Source organism: Antechinus flavipes, chromosome 2 (genome assembly GCF_016432865.1).
Source record: "Antechinus flavipes isolate AdamAnt ecotype Samford, QLD, Australia chromosome 2, AdamAnt_v2, whole genome shotgun sequence".
In the NCBI taxonomy this organism is placed as follows: domain Eukaryota; kingdom Metazoa; phylum Chordata; class Mammalia; order Dasyuromorphia; family Dasyuridae; genus Antechinus; species Antechinus flavipes.
Genome location: NC_067399.1, coordinates 675,375,839 through 675,400,876, shown reverse-complemented (window position 1 = coordinate 675,400,876; position 25,038 = coordinate 675,375,839). Strand labels below are relative to the sequence as shown.

General features: G+C 49.3%; 2 protein-coding genes across 2 annotated transcripts in view; both read left to right on the top strand.

The window, feature by feature from the left end:
* Window positions 1-10,972, top strand: part of OAT (ornithine aminotransferase) — a 12,684-nt gene extending 1,712 nt beyond the window's left edge. Inside the window, exons 3-11 of the mRNA XM_051982671.1 lie at window positions 792-1,016; window positions 1,750-1,974; window positions 2,135-2,230; window positions 4,594-4,721; window positions 5,846-5,968; window positions 7,109-7,237; window positions 7,764-7,877; window positions 9,042-9,186; window positions 10,110-10,972. Coding sequence (XP_051838631.1) covers window positions 818-1,016; window positions 1,750-1,974; window positions 2,135-2,230; window positions 4,594-4,721; window positions 5,846-5,968; window positions 7,109-7,237; window positions 7,764-7,877; window positions 9,042-9,186; window positions 10,110-10,270 — 1,320 coding nt within the window. The 5' untranslated portion in view covers window positions 792-817 and the 3' untranslated portion in view covers window positions 10,271-10,972. The remainder of the gene's footprint in view (window positions 1-791; window positions 1,017-1,749; window positions 1,975-2,134; window positions 2,231-4,593; window positions 4,722-5,845; window positions 5,969-7,108; window positions 7,238-7,763; window positions 7,878-9,041; window positions 9,187-10,109) is intronic.
* Window positions 10,973-19,063: 8,091 nt separating this feature from the next.
* Window positions 19,064-24,432, top strand: LOC127552175 (interferon-induced protein with tetratricopeptide repeats 2-like). The gene is made up of 2 exons (XM_051982669.1): window positions 19,064-19,417; window positions 22,297-24,432. The coding sequence occupies exons 1-2, from the start codon at window positions 19,413-19,415 to the stop codon at window positions 23,834-23,836; spliced, it is 1,545 nt and encodes a 514-aa protein (XP_051838629.1). The 5' UTR covers window positions 19,064-19,412; the 3' UTR covers window positions 23,837-24,432.
* Window positions 24,433-25,038: the final 606 nt, after the last annotated feature.

The following is a 25,038-nucleotide window of genomic DNA, read 5'->3' as shown; positions in this document are numbered from 1 at the left end:
GGACCGGTCGGGCTGACCAAACCCCAGCCCGCAGTGGGGGGGTGGGGAGGCCGGGCTGGCCGGAGCCAATCACTGGGGAGCAGGAGCTGATGCCGCTTGCTCAGGGGTTGATATTTAGCTAGAGTCTGGACTTTTCATCAGGGAAGGTTGATTTCTCCCCCTCCCCCAAAGAGTCCCACAGCCAGCCCTCAGCCTGCAGGGCCTCACTTGTATCATGGTGAATATTCACCCTTGGTGAAGAGGGATTAAAGAACCTAGCATTTGATCTTCACGTCTTTTAAAATTTTTGGTCCCCATGGTACAGAGATGAAGCTGGGGGCGGGGGAGGGGGGGTCTCATTGACAGTGTCATGGAACCTTTGCGGTTCCTAACCGAGCAGTCTGTGTTTGGTCCCGGAGGTGATGGGGATGGCTGTATTGGAGAGACCCCAAGGAGGCGAGGATTTATTGAAATATGAGCAAACCATTCTTTGTGGAAGCTTCTTCAAAAAGCTGTTCCAACATGATTCACGTGGAGCGGATGGTTCCTTGCTCAGTGAGCCTCGTCCCTCTGTTTGGTGAAACTGAGAGCAGCTTTTCACCGAGCGGTTTCTCCTTTGTCATCTGATGTCTGGAGGGCTTCCCGAAGCCTCCCCGTGTCCTGTCTCCGGAGGAGCAGCCCTCCTTCCAAGGAGCTCCTCTGATGCCCAGGATTTGCCAAGTTACAGCATGGCAGCCATTCGAGAGTTCTGTAGCAACCCCCTAGGGATCTGGTAGTGGCCAGTGGTCATTAACGGCTTCTTTTCCCCCTAGGTGAGTCTTATCTCCTGAAATAGAAGATGTTTTCCAAACTAGCCAGGCAGAGGACCCTTTCTCTGTTTTGCCGGGGCGTTCACTCTTCAGCGATTCCGACTGCATCCGTCTCAACCAAAAAAATCACCCGGGGCCCTCTGTCCTCTGAGCAGATATATGAACGAGAAGCCAAGTATGGCGCCCACAACTACCATCCTTTACCTGTAGCCCTGGAAAGAGGAAAAGGTACCTTGCTGATTGATGAACCCTGGTCTCGGCCCGAGGCCTCCCTGTCCCTGTGGGACAGCTCGTGTGAGCTACTGAAAATAAGAGACATGTTGCGCTCCCCCCCGCCCCCCTCAGGTGGCAGGTCGGGCCTTGGGCATTCATTCGAATACCTGCCAAGGTTCCATCGTTGGACTCTGGGCAAGCTGGTTAGATTGCTGAGTTTTGTTCACCCTCCTCAGGGGACTAAAAAGTCCCCTAAAGAGTTAGCGCGAAACCTCCAAATTTGTGCCCATTTCTAGTGAAGGAATAAGTGACCTATTATACCTGTCTCTGTTTTGGCTTGTGCTCGGCCTTGTGTTCTGGTCAATGCTGACTCTGGCCTTGTTTGGCCCGAGATCATCCTTGGGGTGGAGCTTCTGCGCCTCCCTGGGAGAGACCAAAGGCACTCTATAACAGCCTCAGCACATTTCTTTTCAATGTAAGAGACTAGCATCCTTGCCCAGAACTTGCCTCTTCTGTAAAAAGAAACGCACTTTTGGTTGGGTATCAGTGTGAGTGCTGATAACTGCTGTTCTGCCCATAAGTTTGGTGCTTTGTCATCTTAGTATCACTAGATCAACAAGCCCACTTGGCTTTTATATCTGTTTAACTTGGAGACACATTTGTCGCACGTGCTTTAAGGCTCCAGTCTAGCTAAAACCGAACTTTGTGCCGTAATTGAGTCGCCTTTTACATTGACTTCTTTTTTCAGGTATTTATGTATGGGATGTGGAAGGCAGAAAATACTTTGATTTCCTGAGTGCCTACAGTGCTGTGAACCAAGGACATTGCCATCCCAAAATTGTGGATGCCCTGAAGACTCAAGTTGATAAATTAACCCTAACTTCCAGAGCTTTTTACAATGATGTACTTGGTGAATATGAAGAGTATGTCACGAAGTTGTTCAACTACAACAAAGTTCTGCCCATGAATACAGGTAAAACCTTTAGCTCGGGAGGAAGGTTTGCTGTGTTCACATATCAAGGAGATGTAGCAGAGTTTTATGATGAGAAAGAGTTAATTTAAATTTTTGGTTTTGGCTGGATTGAGTGAAGAATTTAATGAAAAAATTGGTGTTTTTTTAAACCTTTGGAAAGGAGTGGAAGCTGGAGAAACTGCCTGCAAATTAGCTCGAAGATGGGCATATACCGTCAAAGGCATTCCCAAGTACAAAGCCAAGATTATTTTTGCAGGTATGTAAAGCTTGGTCTTTATTAGGGCTGTGGTTGGGAATAGTGATTTTCATAAATGCTGAAGTGTCTTCCTGGTACCTATTTGGTAAATTTCCCCTCATTACCAGGTGATTGTGGGCCTATCCTAGAAGCTGAGTGGACTTGAATACCTCATTTACAACCATTCCCCCAAATAAGCCAACTTCCTAAGTCTATAAATTATGAATTTTATAAGCTTTATAAGCCAACTTCACTTCAAGAGAGAAAATTTCTTAAATTTTCTACTTCAATGGATGACTGGAACATTTTTATTAAGACCAAAAATTTTTATTAGAACCAAATTCTAATTTTTATTGGAAGAGCCATAACTTTTTTCTTTTTTTCCTTTATTAAATCTTTTTATTTTTCTTTTTATTATTATAGCTTTTTATTTACAAGACATATGCATAGATAATTTTTCAGCATTGACCCTTGCAAAACCTTCTGTTCCAACTTTTCCCCTCCTTATCCCCCAGCCCTTCCCCCAGATGGCAGATAGACCAACACATGTTCAATATGTTAAACAAATATATGTATACATATCCATACAGTTATTTTGCTGCACAAGAAAAATCAGACTTAGAAATAAGGTAAAAATAACTTGAAGGAAAACAAAAATGCAAGGCTTTTTTTCTTTTTCTTTTTTTTAATTTTATTTAATAATAACTTTATATTGACAGAATCCATGCCAGGGTAATTTTTTTACAACATTATCCCTTGCACTCGCTTCTGTTCCGATTTTTCCCCTCCCTCCACTCCCTCCCCTAGATGACAAGCAGTCCTATACATGTTAGATATGTTGCAGTATATCCTAGATACAATATATGTTTGCAGAACTGAACAGTTCTCTTGTTGCACAGGGAGAATTGGATTCAGAAGGTAAAAATAACCTGGGAAGAACATCAAAAATGCATATAGTTCATATTCGTTTTCCAGTGTTCTTTCTTTGGGTGTAGCTGTTTCTGTCCATCATTGATCAATTGAAACTCGGGTCTCTTTGTCAAAGAAATCCACTTCCATCAGAATACATCCTCATACAATATCGTTGTCGAAGTACATAATGATCTCCTGGTTCTGCTCATTTCACTTAGCATCAGTTCAAAGGCTTTTTATTTTTCAAAACATATGTGTGGACAGTTCTTCAACATTAGCTCTTGCAAAATTTTGTGTTCCAATTTATTCCCCCTTTCCCCGACACCCTCCCCTAGACGACAAGTAATCCGATACATGTTGAACATAGTAGAAATATATGCGTAACTTTTTTTTAACCAGTTCAAGAAAGTATATGTATTAATAGAAGAAATTATATTTATGAATGTCCCATCTTTTTTTTAACTTCCTTGTAAATTTTTTTTTGTTCTCTATGTCCCTTTTTTACTTTATTTTTCTCCCCTTTCACAACCCCAATCCCCAATCAAGTTTTAGTTAAGAAAAGATATATTTATGTATACATATGTAGATACATACATACACATACATACATACACATACACCCCGCTTCCCTCCCTCCCATCTCCCCACATACTCCCACATACCTTTTCTATTCTTGCTGACTCTTTGCTTTAATTCTGCTCCATATTTTGCCTTGGTAATACTTTACTTCCCTGTCTCCCCCGTCCCCGCCATCCTCTCCCCCCCATCCCATTTCCTTATAAATTTTGGAGGATGCTGTACCCTTCATGGTATTTGCAGTGGTCCCGATGGAAGTAGGTTTGCCCAAGCCCTTCTCCTCTAATGCTTCTGTGTCTATTAGAAGAGTCATAACTTTGAAAGAATTCAGTAATTAGCCACAGTTATAAACTTGATGACTCTTTAAAACTGGGTATCAAATGAACCCTGGCTTTTCATATAGCAAGAAGCCAATAGGTTTGAGTGCGTGAGGCCTTGGGCAGCTGGTGCAGCATTGAGCTGAGGTCCAGGATAAGCCGTGGCCCTTTGCTTTGGGGGTTCCCCATGTTTCTGTCAAGGTTATTGAGAAGCCCAGAGCTTCCTACACTGAATTTTCTCGACTCTTTTGGTGGTAAATACTAGATGCCAGTGACAAGAACAAATTTCTCCTGTTTGGAAAAGCTAGCCATTAATTACTGAGCTTGACTTTTGAGATTATTTATCAGCTGTTTATCGGTGTTCAAATATTAGGTGGTTGCTTTTTCAAACTTTCACTCTCAATGACGTCCAGATCAATTCTGATGGTAAATCGGAATTTGTGGTTATTTTATGGAGACTCTGCAGTCTATAAAGTTGAGAGTGGGACGATTTGGGCGGGGGGGTGGGGTGGGGGAGATTGTGCTATGTGTGTTTGGAGTTGGTTGCCAATGATAGGTTCTGTTTTCTTTTCTTTACAGCTGGCAACTTCTGGGGTCGAACAATGTCTGCTATCTCTAGTTCTACCGACCCAACGAGTTATGATGGCTTTGGGCCCTTTATGCCAGGCTTTGAGATCATCCCCTACAATGACCTACCGGCCCTCGAGGTACTTCTGCTTCTTGCTGCTCCTTCTGGGTCCAGGGCATTTTTAGTTTGAAATGCTCAGGTCATTGTGGGGAGAGCAGCAGGGATTTTTCGGGACGGGGCCAGCTCCTCGGCTCTTTTGGGGGCAGTGAGACCTCCTCTAAACTGTTGGCCAGGATTGGGGCTTTGAGTTCGACCATTTAGATAGCAGCACAAGGAGGCTCTTGCCTTCCCAGCCCCTCGTGGGAGTCTGGAATCAGGAGCAGACAGGCCCTTGGTGACTGGAGCAGGAGGTGAGGGGTGGGGGGGAGTGGGAAGGTGGGGGAGGGGGGAGTGGAGGGGGGGGGTGTGGTGAAGAGCTTTCGTATGTGGTTCTTTTGTGAATGATGGACAGCACCTGTTACCCAGAATCTTAACGGAGGATAGGGTCGTCCCGAAGGGCATCCTTTGTGCCCACAGAAACTGAACCTTGGTACCCTTTGGCCAGATTATTAGTGAAAGAAAGTTTTCTCTGAAATCCTCAGGAGAATACTGGATTTGAAGAGGGAACCCCAAAACTGAAAATACTGAAAGGAGAAAACCTCCTTCTATCAGTGAGGGGACTCCACCCCAAGCCCAAACAGTTTCATCTTTGTTATCTGGGTGGGTTCGGCTCAGTTCCCATTGAATTCAATTCAAATTCTAACCCCAGCTGAAATCCAGCAAGGAGCCAACCTGGGATTCCCCCCATGAGCCCCCTTCAGCTTGTAGCCAAAGCCCCTATTATAAAAGAGCCAAACTAAAACCCTCTTTTTGCAGAGGGTCTAAACACGCCAGCACCATGCCTGGTACCCCGCCTGGTACCCCAAGGACTCTCTGCCCACTGGAATGTTTCCAGTGTCCTCCTCTCTTTACCCTCACCTGTTTCCTTAACTAGACTTTAACCTTACTTCCAATCCCCATAATAAACCTCTTTTATCAATCCAGGTTTTTGGGTCTATAAATCCCTTTTCAGAGAACTGCTTGCGTTGCCACTAGGCCTTGTTTTCATTTGGGTACCCCAAATCTAAACCCCATCAGATTTACAAATGGCTGTTCAGGAAGACAGGCCGCCTGATTTTTATCAGTCTCATTGATTCTCCCTCCTTTCTCTCCTGCCTCGACTAGCGTGCCCTCCAGGATCCCAATGTGGCTGCTTTCATGGTGGAGCCCATCCAGGGGGAGGCCGGCGTCATTGTGCCCGATCCTGGCTACCTCACGGGAGTGAGAGAGCTCTGTACCAAGTTCCAGGTGAAGAATGGCGACGGGCCGGGGGCGGGCTCAGGGCAGTAGTCTGGAGCGTGGCCAAGCCGCTCAGCTTCCTCACCCAGAGGAAAGGCTGGCTGCAGAGTCCTTGGGAAGCTCCTTTCTTGGAAGTTTGAGGTCCCCCCATGGGAGGGACGGCATTTGGGGACCTGTGGGGGCTTAGGCTTTTCCCATCCAGCTTTCCTTATCTCGGAATTTACCAAACCTTTTTGACTAAAGTACATAGAATTTTGCATTAGAATGTCATCTAAATATAGCTTGCCTCTCCTTTCAGCCAGCATTACTTAGGGCTCCAAATTGGCTCTGATCCTAAGAGGGTGTGATCAGCCATTTCTGGGTGAGGAGGAGGAGGAGGAGGAGGAAGCGGCGGGGGCGCTGCGGCTGCATAGCCTCTCCCTGCAAAGTAATTCTTCTCTCCAGCAACCCCTCCTCTCCTCTCCCCCCCCCCCCCCCCCCCCCCATTGACTCTTCCCTCCAAGCTCACCATTACATTCTTAGACTGTAACTGGTTCAGGTCCCTAATCAGCGAGCAGCTCAGAAGGCCTGGGGAGAAGGTCCTTTGGTAAACAGGAGAGAACTTGTCATTCTGCAAAACTGCTGGGAGATAGCTGGAAAAAGGCAGTTTGGCAGAATATGGGAAACGTAGCCCTCTGATCCAAGTGATGGAGTAATCACAATAATCCCTTAACTTTGCTGATGATTCCTACAGCTTAGGATGTCACCAAATCTAGGGTAAGTTCTTAGCCAAACAAAGATTAGAGGTTATCACCAGAGACAAAAAGGACAATCAGCTTTTATGTGTACAGTCCTTGAAGGGGCAGAAGATGGATGTAGTTCCTTGAGATCCAGAGACATTTGGTACTAATTGACATTTGATGTTTGAGGGGATGTGTGCGACTGCCAGCAAGTCGGAGGGGCTGATCCCCAGTGGGGCCCGCTGTGTCATGTCTGGTCAGATCCTATTGCAGGCTGGCTCTGTTAGCTCTCCCCCTTGCCTGAGGCTGAGGACCCTAGGAAGCACTGGCGGGGCTCTTGCTGGGAATGTGCATTGAACCACTGATATACTGGGCTTGGTTTGGGGGTCCTCAGGTTTCCGTAATGGACGCAGATGTGCTTTCCTCTTAGGTTCTCTTCATTGCTGATGAAATACAGACGGGATTAGCCAGAACTGGGAAGTGGCTGGCTGTGGATCATGAAAATGTCAACCCCGATATCATCCTTCTCGGAAAGGCCCTTTCTGGAGGCTTGTACCCTGTAAGCTCCCCCTCCCTCCTTGCACACTAAAATCAAGTCAGCAGGTTAAGGGACGACCAAGCCCTTTGGTTCAGCCCTGTCATGCAGGCACGTTCCTCCCCCCACAGGCGAGCAGCTGTGTCCTTCGCAGTCAGTAGTGAAATCTGGATTTAACGTAGACATTCAGGAGCTTCATGGGGCTGCGCTGTGTGGCTTCTGTTCTCATTGAAGAAAAGGATGGATCGGATGGAGGGGAGAGGGGGGAGTTTCCAGACACAATGAATGATTTCTGGCCGTTCTTTCAAGGCCCTGATGGCTTTGGAAGTTAATGCTTCATGATGTAGATTGGCTGAGTCGGGCGGGAAGGAGCGTGGCTTCTGCAGACCCTTCCTCCTCCTCCAGTCATCCTGCAAATCTGGGGGAGGCAGGGGAGTCTTGTCCAAAAGATACTCGTCTGTCAGTCCATTACCGTGGAAAGGCCTCGGGTTGGACGGGCCCGCCATGCTGGGTCGGAGGGTCCTGAGGAGGCCCTTTTCTTTCCTTCCAGGTGTCGGCTGTGCTGTGTGATGATGAAATCATGCTGACCATTAAGCCAGGGGAGCACGGGTCGACTTATGGCGGCAATCCTCTGGCCTGCCGGGTGGCCATCGCTTCCTTGGAGGTACGAGCGCCGCACAGGCTTCCTCTGCTTGTCATCCCTGGCAGCGGTGTCTGAAGTACAAGCATCTTAAAGGAGTTAGAAGAGTTTAAGTTCCAGCAATAAAAAACTTCTGTAAGGGGGAGGTAGAGTGTGGTGGCCCCTGAGGAGCCCTCGGCCTGAGAGGGAACCTTGGGGAAGCTCCTGAGGGCCTCAGGCTGGGGCTCAGTCCTGGGGCAGAGCCACACCCGCTCCATTTCCTTAGATCCCCTTGGTCTGGCTTAGCTGGGCAGCCTGGCACACACACCTGCCATGTCATGCTGTGCCAGGGAGTGGGCACTGCCAGGGCCAGGCCAGAGGCTCTGATTTGTCCTGACAGTGCCAAGAAGGGGGTGAGAGGAGGCTCCTTTGGGATTGTCGGCCCTGCTCGGTAGACATTATGTGCCAGGTGAGGCAGCCATGGGCAGGGCCTGCCAAGGCCCGCTCCCTGCCTCCTAAAGCCCAGAGTTTGCTTTGGTTTAATTTGTCTTATGGTCATTCAGTCATTCACTTGTGTCCTACTCCTTGGGACCCTTTGGAGGATTTCTTGGCAAAGATTTGCCGCCTTCATTCATACAAACGGGAAACTGAGGGCAGGGAAGCAGAGTGAGTCATTTATCCAGGGTCCACACAGCTAGTGAGGGTCTGAGGCTGGACCTCGACTCAGGAAAGATGAGCGTTCTTGACTCCAGCATGGTGGACAGCCCTCTGGCTGTCCCCACACAGCCAATCCAGAGTAAAACTTGGCATAAACGCACCAGCCAAGGGTGTGCAAGGGGAGGGGAGGGCCTCGGAGCCTTGTGTGTAGCCTGGGGAGGGGGATCTCGAGGGTCTCTGGGCTGTAAATAAAGGCGGGACCAAGGGAAGGCAGGTTACACAGCATGAGCAGGCTCGTGGTGAGGGTGATGCCTGAAGGAAGAGCTGGGCGGGCCGGGGGCTGAAGCATCTCAGGGAACGACTGCCGAGGGGGCACTCCCTTCGGTCGCTGCTCAGAGGGGCAGAGTGTGGGGGCCGGACCTGAGGCTGGGGGGCAGGGAGCCGGCCGCCTTCCTCCCGGCCCTTCCTGCCCGTCTCTGTCTTGTCTTCCACACGAAAGCTTTACAAAGTCTCAGCCCCAATTTTCTCTGTGTGTGCATTTACTTTTTAAAGGTTTTGGAAGAGGAGAACCTGGCTGAGAACGCAGAGGCCATGGGCAACATCCTGAGGAGGGAGCTGATGAAGCTGCCGTCCAACATCGTGACTGCCGTGAGGGGAAAAGGCTTGCTCAACGCCATCGTCATCCGAGAGACCAAAGGTAGGGGCCGGGGCCGGGGACTGGGGGACTGCCAACACTCGTGCTGAAAGAACATAGCTTAGCGAGTCCATCCTCCCCCCCAGTGTGTGTTGTCCCCCAAATGTTGGTATAAAGTCCCGAGACTGGCTCCTCGGGGAAAGCTGAGGAGCTTTAAAGTTTCTCATTTCTCACTGTACTCTCGCTGAGCCCATTTTAGCAACGTTCGTGACCTAGACCTGAGAGAGGCTGTGCTATTCCATCATTTGGGCCCAGAGCTTTTTCAGGAGAGGATTCTGCTGCTGCATGCCTTGTCTTTTTTTAAGTGCTGTCATCTTGTTTTTATGTAGCACTCTTTTTTTTTTTTTTTTTTTTTTTTTTTGCTGAGGCAATTGGGATTAAATGACTTGCCCAGGGTCACACAGCCAGAAGTATTAAGTGTCAGAAGCTAGATTTGAACTCAGATCCTCCTGACTTCAGAGCTGGTGCTCTATCCACCGCACCACCCGGCTGCCCCTATATAGCATTCTTAAAACGAGACTTTCATCTCTCTTTTTACTAGTTTCAATAATCTAAAGTATCCGAATCATGTGAAAGAGAAGTTTTAATGCTACAATTTGCTAGAGAAGTCTGAGCATGAGGGGGGGATGTGCATCCCCACAAAAGCAAGGCTTGGCGGTGGCCTGGGCCCCTGTTTCGGGCTGCCCTGCGTCGGAGCGGTCCGGCCTCCTTTTGCGGGCCCTGGGTGATCTGTTGCTGTTTAAGGTGCCCGGGCTCGGAGAGTGCCAGCCGTCTGCCCCCACAAGTGGGGTGTAGAGGGCGTGGTTCACCTTTGAGATGGAGCGGCTTCTCCCTCCTGAGCAGTCGTTGGAGGAGGGCGGACTTTGTTCGCCGAGACCATAAATTCTCGCCGATAGCCGGGCTAACAGCCCTTGTTTTCTCTGCAGATTGTGACGCTTGGAAGGTCTGTCTGAGACTCCGGGACAATGGCCTTCTGGCCAAACCCACTCATGGGCATATTATCAGGCTGGCCCCGCCCCTGGTGATCAAGGAGGATGAGATCCGGGAGGCCGTGGAAATTATCAACAAGACCATTCTGTCTTTCTGAAGCTGTTCGCTTCCGTGTCCCTCGCTGGCTCAAGGCAGGTGGTGCATTTAGGAGCTCGAAAGCCTCTGCGCTCAGGGCGAGCACGATCCACTCCCACATTCACGTGTCTGTCTACAAGAACTTTTTTTTTACGTGTTTCATCTAGAGTAGAACAAAAAATTAAATCATCTGCAGTTTGCCGTGTTTATTGTAACTTGAGATTAACTATATCATTGTCTTTCTAAGCTGAATAACCTGACTTGTATTTGTGTGTGTGAGTGTGAGAGTGTGTTGACAGTTACTGGAAGTATCGGCCACTAAGCCCCAAACGCCACGTGTGTACCCATTTGCATAATTTTGCCTTTTGTAGAAAGGGGACCCCAGAACTTTTGTATCTGAAACATTTAACTCCAGGGGGATGAAGTGGAAGATTTGCTTCATGTTTAAAGTGGATCAGGAAAGTCCGGTCACGGCTCCTTCTTCCGATGTTAAGACAGGATGTAAGAAGGTGTCTCGAACGCCAGGGCGAGCGGGCCTGGGGCTCACTCGGCTCTGAGGACGTGTGAACGTGTGTGTCCTTGCTTGACATTCCCATCTTTTTATTTTTGTGTTTGTCTTTTTTAAAGCATTGTGGAAAATGGCCACTGTATTCTGCCATTTTAAAGCTTGTAGCCTTCTCTGAAGCTTGAAAATTATGTTTAAATAAATAAAGGCTTTATTTAATATTGTCTGTTCCTCTTAGATTTGTTTGGCTTGAAAGCCCGGGGGAGGGCTGTGGTCTGGAGAAAGCCCTGTGCCCAGTGAGCCTCCGAGCATCCTGGGATGGACAAGGTGGGACCACCCAGCACTCTCTTAATGTACAAGAGGGGACTTCCTGATGATCCTGTCACTTCTTTGGGCCCCGAGTTCTTTGGGGAGCAGAAATTTCACTCCCAAGACCTGATTGGGCCCTGGAATGCCTGCTGAGCCTGTGGTGCTAGAGAGGGGGTGCTTGCTTGGCCGTGGATGGACATTGATAGTCCTGGCAGGTGGCAGACAATTGACTGTCAGACTTCCTGGGGTGGGGGGTGTTTTAGGACCCACTGGGCTTAGACTCAGCCCCTGGAGAGGGGGAATCATGCATCATCTATTCCCAGGAACCTAAGACTGAGCCTGAAACCTAGTGGACCCCTGATAGTTAAATGCTTATTGCTTTGAATGATTCCCTCTTCCCTTTCCCATAATTCCTCTATTTCTTTGGACCTATCCCTACCTAACCTTTTTTCCCCCGGGCCTGACCAATAAGTTTTCACTTGGCTTTTGATGGTGTTCTGAGATGCTGGGAGGGAGCAGCTGGGTCTAAACCTTGGTAAAAGTTGAGGAACAAGAGCAGGAAAGCAGGCAGAACTAATTTTCTTGGGATTAATGATCAGCTAATCCCTGAAGCCTTTTCAAGCAGCCCCCAAACCAAAGGGCACCATCATTATGTAACACTCCAAGGTTTGCCAAGTGCTTAATGGGTAGTAGCTGTTCCTTGAACGATCCTGTGAAGTAGATGTCACTCTTGCCCATTTCACAGAGCCACAGACGGGCTCGGCTCGAGTGACTTTAGGCTCCCAGTTCAGAAGTATCTCTCTCAGGATTTAAACGTGGGTCCATCTTCTTGACTTCTAAGGCCACCATCATCTAGAAAACTTCTTAAAAGACATGGCGCCCTTTAGCTAAATAAAGAAGTTTGGGTTTTTGAGGGAAAGAAGTGGGGGAAGAAGGATTTCTGTATCATAGTGACATAGTTGTAGCTGTGAAAAAGACAACTAGGGTCGCATCTGAAAATAAATCCTGCAAAATTAAATTAGACGTTGAATGAAAGAAAATGGACTCCAGTGAACTGTCAGATTGTCAAGCTACTGTTTCAAACCTGAACTCACTTGAAAATTTAACATGAGCCAACTCATTTCAAAGGACTAGTTCCAAGGGACTCAGTAAGGACAAACCTATGTTTTATGTGTGGAAATGCAAACCATGTGTCTAAGATGGCCTTTTGTAATTGGGTAGTCCAAGATAAAGGTTGGGGCAGAGCTTGAGGCACCCTTTCCAGGGGAAGAGATGGGACTTCTCATTCTGCAGGACCTCTTCTCCCTAGGTGCTGTCCCCCTGGGAAGAGGAGGACCTTGCCGGTCACGAATCTGCCGTGAGTCCCCTCCAACCCTTCTCCGTCTCTTCTTGTCAGGGCCGATGGGTAGCTTCTGCTCTGATTCCATCCCTTCCGTCTTTTCTAGGGCTTCGACCCATTCTCTCCACCTTTCTGATGCTCATTTTCTCTTCAACAACTGGTTCCTTTCTTGCTCCCTGTAAGGAGGCTGAGACTTCCCCCATGCTTACAGACAGCATGGAAAACTGCCCCAGGCCATCTGGCCAAGTTTCTGCCTTCTCCCTTTGTGGTTTCCTGGAGTCTGTGTAATCATTACCTCCTCTGGAACCACTGGCAATCTGACTTAACTCCACCATTTCACTGAAACTGTGATCGGAATAATCAGTGTTTACGGACGATCTCTCCCGACTCCATTGTCAGATGCTGCTGGGTGACTCCTCCATGATGTTCTATTATTGTCCCGGTCCAACTTGTCCAAGTTCATCTGCTCTCTGCAGACTTGGCCCTTTCTGGCGAAGGCGCCGTCCTCCTGCTGTTTTCCCTAGTTTGCCACGCTGGCCCTCTCTTCTGTCAGTTATGGAGTCTTTCTCGCGTCAGACCCTCCATCGCCACTGGCCCGGATCATGGCCACGGCCTCCTACTCGGTCTTAACTCCAGTCTACCCCTCTCTCCCTATTCTCCATGCCCTGCCAAATGGGCGTCCCTTCAGTCTCTTTCCTGCACGGCGGGGTCGTTGCAGCCCCTCGTCACCTTGACCTGCTGCCCTCCCTGCCCTGCTCTCAGGGCTTTACCAAATCTCTCTGGACCTGATGGAGAGAGCCAACTGCATCCAGAGAGAGGGCTATGGGGGCCGAATGTGTATCTCAACATAGTATTTTTACCTTCGTTGTTGTTGTTTGCTTGCTTTTTTTTTTCTTTCTCATTTTTTTCTCTTTAGATTTGGTTTTTCTTGCGCAGCATGATAATTGTGGAAATATGTTTAGAAGAATTGCACGTGTTTAATTCATATTGGATTACTTGCTGTTTAGGGGAGGGAGCCGGGGAGGAGGGAGGTAGAAAAATTTGAATACAAGGTGCATGTTGATGCATGTGTTTTGATAATAAAAAGCTATTATATATTAAAAAAAGAATTCCTGGCCGGACGATCTCTGTGTCCCATTCCTGCTCTTAAATCTATAATCCCTCTTCCAAGTTCTGGATAATCAATCACCTAGGAAGGAAATGCTGAAGAAGAGACCATCTTGTTCCTCAATCCCACCCCTACCCTCTTCTCCCCTTCCCTGATTACTTTCTTTTTCTTTTTTTTTTTTTTAAATAGGGCAAGAAAGTAAAAAGAGCCAAGGGAACTCCCAGATAAGTAGGTGCTTAGGAGAGGAGCATGGTAGTCTTGAGTCAGTGAACAGACACAAGTTGCCTCATATTCATATCTTTCTACCTCTGACACTTTCTAGGCTATGAGGTGATGGCGTGGATGGACACCAAACTTGGAATCTGTAAAATGGGTTAATAACAACACTATCTTCTCAGGATGATGATATATGCAAGTCTCAAAGTGTCATAGAAATGCGAAATATCATAATGTAGAAATGTGAAATATTGTGATGTCTGATGTCAAATGAGACGGTCACTTTGGAGCTTTTGAATATTATTTATTATTCTGCAGCCCCATTTACTGGCAATGCTAAATTGATGGAAGGGAAGCTTATAGTTCATATAATCCTATGTGCTCATTTTGCAGATGAGGAAACTGAGTCCTAGAGAAGCCAACTTCTGTGTCAGTAAACTCTAGCCATCCTATGCCAAATCCAGCGTTCTTGGAAGTGTCCTCCATGCTCTCTTAGGAGAACGTTCCCAGAGAATTAGGCAACGTGACATCTGGGTTCTGCTCACAGGCTCACTGAGTGTTGGATTTTGGGTAAAAGCCAAGTTTTCTGTAGGGAAACAGGAAGCACCTCAAGAATGTAACTGTATATGTAGACATGATATACATGTTTAAAAATGTGTGGGTGAGTGTGTGTGGTTGGAGGACAGAGGGGTAGGGAGGAAGAGAAAGGAGAAAAGGAAAAATAAGCCTGGGGTGGGGTGAGAGGGGTTGGTACTTTGGCATTCTTCCTTCAGCTTTGGCTCTGTGGGCCCTGAGCAGAGAGGACTCTGGGAGTTGCCGACTTGGCAGGAGCCGGGCTATTTACTGCCAAAACAGAATCCTTGGGTGGGGAGCTGCTTAAAAGAGCAAGAATGTTGGAGCTGGACTTCCTGCCCTCCCATTGTGGGCAAGTGTGGGGACTGTCACGTGGAACTAGGCAGGGGCCGGAGCTGGGAAGGAGATGGGCAAACTTGTGACACTGATGGGGAGGGAAACAGGATGGCTCAAATGGACCTAAAACTCAGATGTTGGTTTCTTGGGGCAGCTTCTCAGTAAATGTTATTCAGCTGAACCTGAAGCTATTGTGCAGGAGGCTGGATAGAAAAGTTACACAGATGGCTGCTTGGCTTTAAAGGGTGGCTCTGTTGCCAACTATCTGACCGTGGACTAGACATTTCTGCTCCTTGGGCCTCAGTTTCCCCATCTGTAAAGTGAAGGGGTCAGCTTGTTGACCTCACTCTAGATCTGGGATCCACTTTCGGTTAATGTGATCTGTAAAGGCCCACAAGTTGTTCAAATCAAGAATGATTTAATTAATTCCTGTGAAAGTTCTCAAAGGTTTTTGCCTAGGAAAATTAGACCTGCCAGCATCGGATCTAATCCCTTAGGTCTTTTTTGCCTGAGCCAAAAACTAGTCCTTCATTTAGAATCTTATATTTTGTCTCAGCAAACTAAGCTAATATATATGATAATTCATATTCATAATTCAATAAATTCAAGTTGATAGAACTTTTCTGTATTTTTAAGTATTGTTAATGTCAAAGTAAGGGAAATTTGGTAAAAGACATACTTAGAAAAATAGATACTGAAGAAAACATGTTCTTTGTTATTTTTATCCAATAAGATATTTGTTGTCAGTTGGTTTCAACTCCACTGGTGACAGATTAGCAATTCTATAATGCTTAAACTAAGAGCTACAGAGATGAAAATACCTACCATGGCTAATTAGCATGGGAAATCTATAGATCAGTTTCTCTAAGTTCTTAAATTTATCCAGAATGGTTTTCTGTGTTCAAAATAATTTGGAAATGCATTTGACTGAATTGAGAAACCTTAACTAAAAATAGATTTTATGTTTCAAATCCATAATTTTGTTTATGAGGTTGTACAGATATACTTTTAAGATCACAGCTTCTTTCTAATTTAGATGTTGCTATGTTAAGAACTTAACTGTTTTTAAAAAAAAAACTTTGAAAATATTAATATTCTGAGTACTTGCCTATGGTAAGGAGTTTCATCTAAAAGTATTTAGCTATCACTAATGAAAGGTTAAGATTGTTGGTTAAATTATTAGGAACTGTTATGATAAGACAAGTTTAATTGAGTATATTTTTTGACATTGCTTTATGAAGAAAACAATTTCCTCCCCTATTACAAATGCCTTTTGATGAGGAGGAGGTAATGAGAAATTTATTTATCATAATGAGGAATTTGTATTATAAGATTATTTTGAATTATAAAGTTATATTTGGAATGGCCTATACAGTCATTGCATTTTAACCAACTTCGTCATGTATACATATAATAGTTTTTTATTTACACGATATATGCATGGGTAATTTTTCAGCATTGACTCTTGCAAAGCCTTCTGTTCCAACTTTTCCCCTCCTTCCCCCCACTCCCTCCCCCAGATGTCAGGCAGACCAATACATGTTAAATATATTAAAGTATAAATTAAATACAAAATAAGTATACATGTCCATATAGTTCTTTTATTGCACAAGAAGAATGGGACTTTGAAATAAGATAAAATTAACTTGAGAAGGAAATCGAAAATGCAAGTAGACAAAAACAGAGGGATTGGAAATGCTATGTAGTGATTCATACTCATGTCCCAGAATTCTTTCGCTGGGTGTAGCTGGTTCCATTCATTACTGAACAAATGGAACTGATTTGGTTCATCTCATTGTTGGAGATGGCCACGTCCATCAGAATTGATCATCATATAGTCTTGTTGTTGAAGTAGATAATGATCTCTTGGTCCTGCTCATTTCACTCAGCATCAGTTCATGTAAATCTCTCCAGGCCTTTCTGAAATCATCCTGCTGGTCATTTCTTACCAAACAATAATATTCCATAATACTCATATACCACAATTTATTCAGACATTCTCCAATTGCTGGGCATCCACTAAGTTTCCACTTTCTGGCCACTACAAAGAGACCTGCCACAAACATCCGTGCACATACAGGTCCCTTTCCCTTCTTTAATACCTCTTTGGGGTATAAGCCCAGTAGTAACACTGCTGGATCAAAGAGTATGTACAATTTGATAACTTTGAGCATAGTTCCAAATTGTTCTCCAGAATGGCTGGATATATTCACAATTCCACCAACAATGTCCCAGTTTCCCCACATCCCCTCCAACATTCATCATTATTTTTTTCCTGTCATCTTAGCCAATCTGACAGATGTATAGTGGTATCTCAGAGTTGTCTTAATTTGCATTTCTCTGATTAATGATGACTTGGAGCATCTTTTCATATGACTAGAAATAGTTTCAATTTCTTCGTCTGAGAATTGTCTGTTCATATCCTGTGACCATTTATCAATTGGAGAATGGCTTGATTTCTTATAGAGTCAATTCTCTCTATATTTTGGAAATGAGGCCTTTGTCAGGACCTTTAAATGTAAAAATCCAACTTAGTCTTAAACTCCAATTTTAAAGATATATTTTTGTTTTGAGAGTTGACTGAGAGATAGATATCAATGTGGAGATTTACATTTATCATCTATTCACTAGGTGAGCTTATAGGTACCATCCAGTACTTCATTAGGTTCTAATCACTGCTTTTTTTCCATCAGGATAAATTTCAAGCTGCTTTTCAGAAAGACAAATACTAATAGAAAGGTTAAGTAAAAATCTTTTGTGTGATTTTTGAAAAGATCTGAAATGTTTGTGTTTGTCAGCTAATTATTGCAACAATTTGAGGGTATTGACCACCATGGTGTCCAGCCCTATTGTGATTAGTGAGATTCTGTGGTATAAAGTAAACCTTTTTGGGACCCTGGGTATTCTATCTGAGCTTCTTTCTTAGGTTTGTTGTGCCTTTGGGCCAACCGTAAATGAGCACTTGGAGAAAAGCCTCCAGCAGCTTAGTAGAGTGCCCTCTTGAGGTGAGGAGAGGGAGATACCCTCCTAGAAAGGAGTGGGAGAAGAGACCATAAGACTGGTCACTCTCTTCTCCTCCAAGAAATGATGTGCTAGACTAGAATTAGACCTATCTTCCCCCCTATTTTTTTTTTTTTAGATTTAGAACTAGAACTTGCTTTGTTGGCTATTATTTTATTTTATTTTTTAAGAAGGGAGCTTACCCTGAGTTGGACCCCTTCCTACCAAACACTGAGGATACGATATTTTTTAAAACAAACAAACAAACAAAAAAGGATCCCTGCCCTCAAAAATTTATACTCTGATGGAGAAAGACAAGACACAAAAGGAGCTGAAAAGTGAGGTGGGAGGACATCATGGAAGGTCCCTGATGTGGGGGCATGGTGGAAAAGTCTGAAGCCCCACACTAGTGCAGCCAGGTAAGAAAGGAGATGTTCTGGGCCAAGCTCCCTTCTTAAAAGGAGGTTTTTAGAGTTCAGCCAGGTGAGAAACCAGAGAAGTTCCATAGATAAGAATATCCCAGAAAATACATCCCAGTGAATGAACCCTGAGATGGAAGAAGGTGAGGTTTCACTGAAAGAAGACAGGCCCTAAATCTCACTCATGGGAGAAGTTCCTTAAAGTCTCCTGGGAAACAAGCTGGAAATCAGGAACATGTTGAGGGATCAGCCTCTCCTATATGTATGTAAGAAAGATTTTTTTCTTTCTCCTTGTCAGCTAGGAAAAGAAAAGTTTGGGTAGCTTATGACGACTTCCCTTCCTCTTAAATCCTTTCTTTAAATGCTCTTAAATCTTCCTCCTTTCTCCCTGACTCCCTATTTCCCTGTTGAGTTTAATGTTTCTATGTCACTTGGATAAGTGTTAAGTTATTCTTGCTTTTGAGGTTTAATTTTCATGTTTTCACTAAATTAATTTTGTAATGTTTAGTTTTTTAACATTTAAGCAGAGATTTAAACCAATGCTTAATTAAGCTCTTTTGTGTCGAAGACCTGATGACAGATTTGGGGTAAAGGAAGCGCCCCGGAAGCTCAAGAGCAAGTCCATACAGATGTTCTTCCAAGAGGATTGGGGGAGGACCCCGCCAGAGTTTGCTTCTGCCTGGTGGTGGGCCTGCTTTGAGGAGCAGAGCCCCAGGCCGAGGGAAGGCTGGGACCAGGGACAGCCGCGCTGGCCGGCGGCTCCAGCCCGCCGTTTGGAGGCTGTAGCGAGGACAGTGGAGTCCCAGGGAATCGCTGGCAAGAGAAAAGTTGTCTTTTGGGCAAAAGTTCCTAACCAGGGAGGGGGGTTCCCAATTTAATGCTGCTCTTTTTCCTTTTTCTTTTAGTAACCCTGAAGCTCCTCGGACTGTGTACTTTTGGTGGGGGTCCAGCACAGTCAGGTTAGGCAGGTGATGGGGGAGGAGCAGGTGTGTGGATTAGGGGTCTGTGCGCGGGGTTATACCCCTGGGGGGGGGGCGCGTGCAGTGCGGCCGGGGGTCCAGCACAGTCGGGATGGGCAGGCTCGGCAGCGCCGGGCTTGGGAGGGGCGGAGCCCCGGAGCCAGGCTGAAGAAAGAGCCGGTTTCCTTTTCCTTTTCCTGACTTTGAGGCATCGCTACGGGTTTTCTTTTCGGTTTCCATTTCTTGTGACTAAACCAAGAAAGCGAAAGTTCCCCCGGGGCGAACATCTATTTAAATCCCAGGCTGAGAGGCAGAGGGAGCGATCTCCCAACAGCCGCCGCAGCTCCGGGCAAGCCCAGGTCTCCAGTCGCCCCAGCCCAGCCAGCTCTCGCCTGCAGACATGAGGTAAATGCTGCTGTTTATCTGCTCTCCCGTCACTCGGAAATGAAAGCTCCCAGCTCCCGTTTTCTCTTAGGTTCCGGATCTGGAGTCAGGAGACCAGGGTTACCATTCTAGGGGGCCACTTTGGGCACATCTCATTCTCTCCGAGCCTCAGTTTCCTAATCTGCAAAATGGGGATAATGATACTAGAAGTGCCTTCCTTCTCTGGGTGGTTGTGAGGAAAGTGTTTAAAGAGTGAAAGGGATGTGATTCACGCTCCCCTATCACCCAAGCCTCAGTTTCCTAATCTGCAAAATGGAGATAATGACACTAGAAGTGCCTTCCTTCTCTGGATTTTAATGAGAAAAGTGTTTGAAGAGTGATGAGAATGTGATTCACGTTCCCTTCTCACCCAAGTCTCAGTTTCCTAATTTGCAAAACAGGTTAATGATACTAGAAATCCCTTCCTTCTCTGGTTTTTTGGGAGGGAAGTGTTTAAAGAGTGATAGGAATGTGATTGATGCTCCCCTCTCACCCAAGCCTTAGTTTCCTAATCTGTAAGATGGGGATAATGATCCTAGAAGTACCTTCTTTCCCTGGGTTCCCTGAGGAAAGTGTTTAAAGAGTGATAGGAATATGATTCAAGCTCCCTTATCCATCACCCCAGGGTCACTGGTTCCGGTCACTGGAATCAGACAAAGGGGGCTCAAATGCTAAATCCCCCTGGGAAGATGTGTGATCTTGGAAAAGTCACCTCTCCCCCCCCCCCCTTCATCTGCTTTTGTCAAACTCATTTTTAGTGCTAGTTCTCCTTCTACCCCTCATTGACAGAGTAGAGAGGGACAGTCGAGTGCTGGGCAGGGGCGGGTACTGGGGCCCTTCGGAGGAGACCAGCGCGGTGAGGAGCCCTGGAAACGTTTGCAAAGGGAGGGGGGCCCAGCTTTCCGGTCTGAATGGCAGGGAGAGGACTTTGCGCGTCATCCTTTAGATCCCGGGGAGCCATGCATGGCTCTTAAGGCATGAAATGATCCCAGAAGAGCCGGAAGGGACCTTCCAAACCATTCTGGCCCATCTCGTCATTTTCCGGATGAAAAAACCGAGGTTCAGAGAAATTCCGGGGCTTGAACAGGATTACACAGCCGGGAAATCGTGTCCTGATTGTCGTTCATCTTTTGTTCGGGAAGACCCGGCTGCAAATTCTCTGTCGGAAACTTATTAGTGCCCTCAGCCTCAGTTTCTTCTCTTGGAAAAATAGTTAATAATAGCACCCAGCACGAGGCTCAAGTGAGCCAATATTCAAAGCTGTTGTTCGTTTGCTTATTCTAGGGAAGAGTTAGTGGGTGGGCAGGTGGGGGGGAGCTAGAGTGCCGGTGGGAGGGGGCAGAGTGCCTGGGGGGGGACAGAGTGCGCGGGGGGGAGCCAGAGTGCCTGGGGGAGGACAGAGTGCGGGGGGGGGGGGGAGCCAGAGCGCCGGTGGGAGGGGGCAGAGTGCCGGTGGGGGGAGCCAGAGTGCCTGGGGGGGGACAGAGTGCCTGGGGGGGGACAGAGTGCGGGGGGGGGGGGAAGCCAGAGTGCCGGTGGGGGAGGGCAGAGTGCCGGTGGGGGGAGCTAGAGTGCCGGTGGGAGGGGGCAGAGTGCCTGGGGGGGGACAGAGTGCCGGTGGGAGGGGGCAGAGTGCCGGTGGGGGGAGCCAGAGTGCCGGTGGGAGGGGGCAGAGTGCCGGTGGGAGGGGGCAGAGTGCCGGTGGGGGGAGCCAGAGTGCCGGTGGGGGAGGGCAGAGTGCCGGTGGGAGGGGGCAGAGTGCCTGTGGGGGGAGCCAGAGTGCCAGTGGGGGGAGCCAGAGTGCCGGTGGGGGAGGGCAGAGTGCCGGTGGGAGGGGGCAGAGTGCCTGTGGGGGGAGCCAGAGTGCCGGTGGGAGGAGCCAGAGTGCCGGTGGGAGGGAGCAGAGTGCCGATGGGGGGGGGGGGCAGAGTGCCGGTGGGGGGAGCCAGAGTGCGGTGGGGGAGGGGCAGAGTGCCGGTGGGAGGGGGCAGAGTGCCTGTGGGGGGAGCCAGAGTGCCGGTGGGAGGAGCCAGAGTGCCAGTGGGGGGAGCCAGAGTGCCGGTGGGGGGAGCCAGAGTGCCGGTGGGAGGAGCCAGAGTGCCAGTGGGGGGAGCCAGAGTGCCGGTGGGAGGAGCCAGAGTGCCAGTGGGGGGAGCCAGAGTGCCGGTGGGGGGAGCCAGAGTGCCGGTGGGAGGAGCCAGAGTGCCAGTGGGAGGAGCCAGAGTGCCAGTGGGGGGAGCCAGAGTGCCGGTGGGAGGAGCCAGAGTGCCGGTGGGGGGAGCCAGAGTGCCAGTGGGAGGAGCCAGAGTGCCAGTGGGGGGAGCCAGAGTGCCGGTGGGGGGAGCCAGAGTGCCGGTGGGGGAGGGCAGAGTGCCGGTGGGAGGGGGCAGAGTGCCTGTGGGGGGAGCCAGAGTGCCAGTGGGGGGAGCCAGAGTGCCGGTGGGAGGAGCCAGAGTGCCAGTGGGGGGAGCCAGAGTGCCGGTGAGGGGAGCCAGAGTGCCGGTGGGAGAGCCAGAGTGCCAGTGGGGGGAGCCAGAGTGCCGGTGGGAGGAGCCAGAGTGCCAGTGGGGGGAGCCAGAGTGCCAGTGGGGGGAGCCAGAGTGCCGGTGGGGGGAGCCAGAGTGCCGGTGGGGGGAGCCAGAGTGCCAGTGGGGGGAGCCAGAGTGCCGGTGGGAGGAGCCAGAGTGCCTGTGGGGGGAGCCAGAGTGCGGTGGAGGAGCCAGAGTGCCAGTGGGGGGAGCCAGAGTGCCGGTGGGGGGAGCCAGAGTGCCGGTGGGAGGAGCCAGAGTGCCAGTGGGGGGAGCCAGAGTGCCGGTGGGCTCTCTGGCAGAGCGTGACCCTCTTTTTTCCCACTCCCGCAGTGAGGCGCCCAAAGACTCTCTGGAGGCCGCCCTGAAGCAGCTGAGCTGTCCCTTTACGTGGCATTTATTCGAGGAGGAGCCCACGCTCAAGAACCTGGAGGAGAAGATCTCGAACGGGCTGGGGTTTTCCTGCCCGCAGACCGGAGCGTCGGGCCACAACCTCCTGGCCTACCTGAAGCACCTGCAGGGGTGCGACGAGGAGGCCCTGAGCTGCCTCCGGCGAGCGGAGGAGCTGACGCGGCAGGAGCACCCGGGCCAGGCCGACGCCAGGAACCTGGTCACGTGGGGCAGCTACGCCTGGCTCTACTACCGCCTGGGCCGGCGGAAGGAGTCGCGGGCCTACTTGGACAAGGTGGCGCAGACGTGCGGGAGGCTGGCCAGCCCCTACAGAATCGACTGTCCGGAGATGGACTGCGAGGAGGGCTGGGCCAGGCTCAAGTGCGGCGGTCCCCACGCGGAACGCGCCAAGGCCTGTTTCGAGCGGGCCTTGGAGAGGGATCCGAGCCGTCTGGAGCTTCAGGTGGGCCGCGCCGTTGCCACCTGTGTCCAGGAGGAGGCCAGGGCCTGGAAGAACCAGTCTCCGGACCTCCTGAGGCAGGCCCTCGCGCTGGATCCTGGCAACGATTACCTCAAGGTGGTCCTGGCCTTGAAACTCCAGAAAATGAAAGACGAGGCGGAGGGAGAAAAGTTAGTGGAAGAAGCCTTGGCAGGAGCCCCGTCTGTGGGCGTCTTGCGGCTGGCCGCCAAATTCTACCGGAAGCGCGGGTCCATGGACAAGGCCCTGGAAGTCTTTAAGGAGGTGATGGAGCGCCAGCCCCCCACCAGCTCGCTCTACCACCAGATTGGCTGCTGCTACCGGACCCTGGCCAACCAACTCCTGCAACAGCCCAAGGTCGCTGGGACCCGAGAGAAGGTGCTGGAGCTGAGGAACCTGGCCCTGGAGTACTTGGAGAAAGCCGTGGGGGAGAGCGGCTGCTACCCCAACATGTACTCCGACCTCGCTTCCATGTACGCCGCGCTCGGCCAGCAGGAGAAGGCGGAAGCCATCTTCCAGAAGGTGCTGAGGATGGGGCACCTCACGGACGGGGAGAAACAGCAGCTCCACCAGCGTTATGGGAGCTTCCAGGAGATTTTCCGGGGCCAGGAGGACGTCGCCATCCACCATTATCTGGAAGGTGTGAAGATAAAAGAAAAATCCATGGAATATGAGAAAATAATGTCCAAGCTGCACGAGTTGGCGGCTCACCAGGGAGACCGGAAGCCGTCCTCCTTGCAGGGCTGGCGGCTGCTGGGCTTCTTGGCCAAGCAGAAGGAGGAGGAGCAGCTGGCCATGGAGCATTACGAGAAGGCTCTGGGCATTCTGCTCCAGCACTTCCCCTCAGGCATCGGGAGTCTCTTTCCCGTGCCTCCCCCTCCGGAAGCAGAGAGAGTGCCCGGTGACCAAGAGGCGAACGCTGCCGACCCAGACGGAGGGGTGTCCGGCCCCCCCTCCCGAGGCTCTCCCGAGGGGACTGACATTGCACTCCTTCGTGAAGGATGACGATCAGGAAGACTGAGGGCCCGGACGATCAGCGCCATCGGGGTGTGATGGACCAGACCGCTGGCCGGGCGCTGACCGCTGGCTTCTGGGCGGACTGGTCCCAGCCACAGGCTGTCATTTTCTTGGTGACTTGAGGGCCCTTGGGCTGCCATGGATTTCTTCATTTTCTCCGCTCCCACCCCGGTGCCATCGGCACATGGCTCCGAATCTGTATGGCCTTATCCAGCCCAGCGTTTGAGCAACCTCCCAGTGTGAGTTATTTATTCCTCGGCAGCCCTTCATCGCACCTTCCTCCGGCAGCCCTCTGGCCTGTGTCCACAAGCTGCTCGTGCTGCTTCTGCTCATCTTCCTCCTCTGGGCTCACCTGCCTCCCCGTACCCGGAAGCCCACACTTCTCATTTCCTGTCCTTATGGCCCAGCAGCCGGAGAGAGCTTCCTTCCCCTAAGTCCTGACCAGCCCTTATCCACAGCTCTCCCGTCCCTCTGGTTTGCTCAGTGCTGTTCACCTAAAGTTCTCCCCTCCTGTTCCCAATCTCCACTCCTTAGGGCAGTGCAAGTACACAGTAGATGATTAATAAATGCTTGTTGATTGACAAGGAAGTGTTTTGGTCATTCTGGCACCCAGCACCCAGCAGGCTCCATTTTGATAAGTGTGTTTGTGTAGCCTTTTTTAGTTTTCGGTAATCCCACACATTTTGTTTTCCGCATTTCAACGTCTCGCTCAGAGCAGTTCTTTCTCTGGACGTGGGGAGCATTTCCTAGCCCACGTCTACTGGACTTGCCTGGAATCACCGCCTTGTTGAGAAGAGCCACGTCCACCACAGGCGATGGGTCTCATTGTTCCTGTGTACAACGTGGTCCTGCTCGCTTCACTCAGCATCAGTTCAGAGCAGCCTTTCCAGGCTTTCTGAATGTTTCCTATAGAACGATAATATTCCATAGCATTCATACAGCAGGACTCATTCAGCCATTCTCCAGCCGACGGGTAACCGCTCAGTTTCATTACAAAGGGCAGCCACAAACATTTTTGCACAAATGGGTTCTTTTCCCTCTTTTATAATCTCTTTGGGATACAGACCTAGTACAGACACTGCTGGATCAGAGTTATTTTAGCCTCTTTGGGCTTTGTTCCAGATTACTCTCCAGAGTGGTCGGATCCCTTCACAACTCCACCAACAATGCATCAGTGTCCCAGTTTTCCC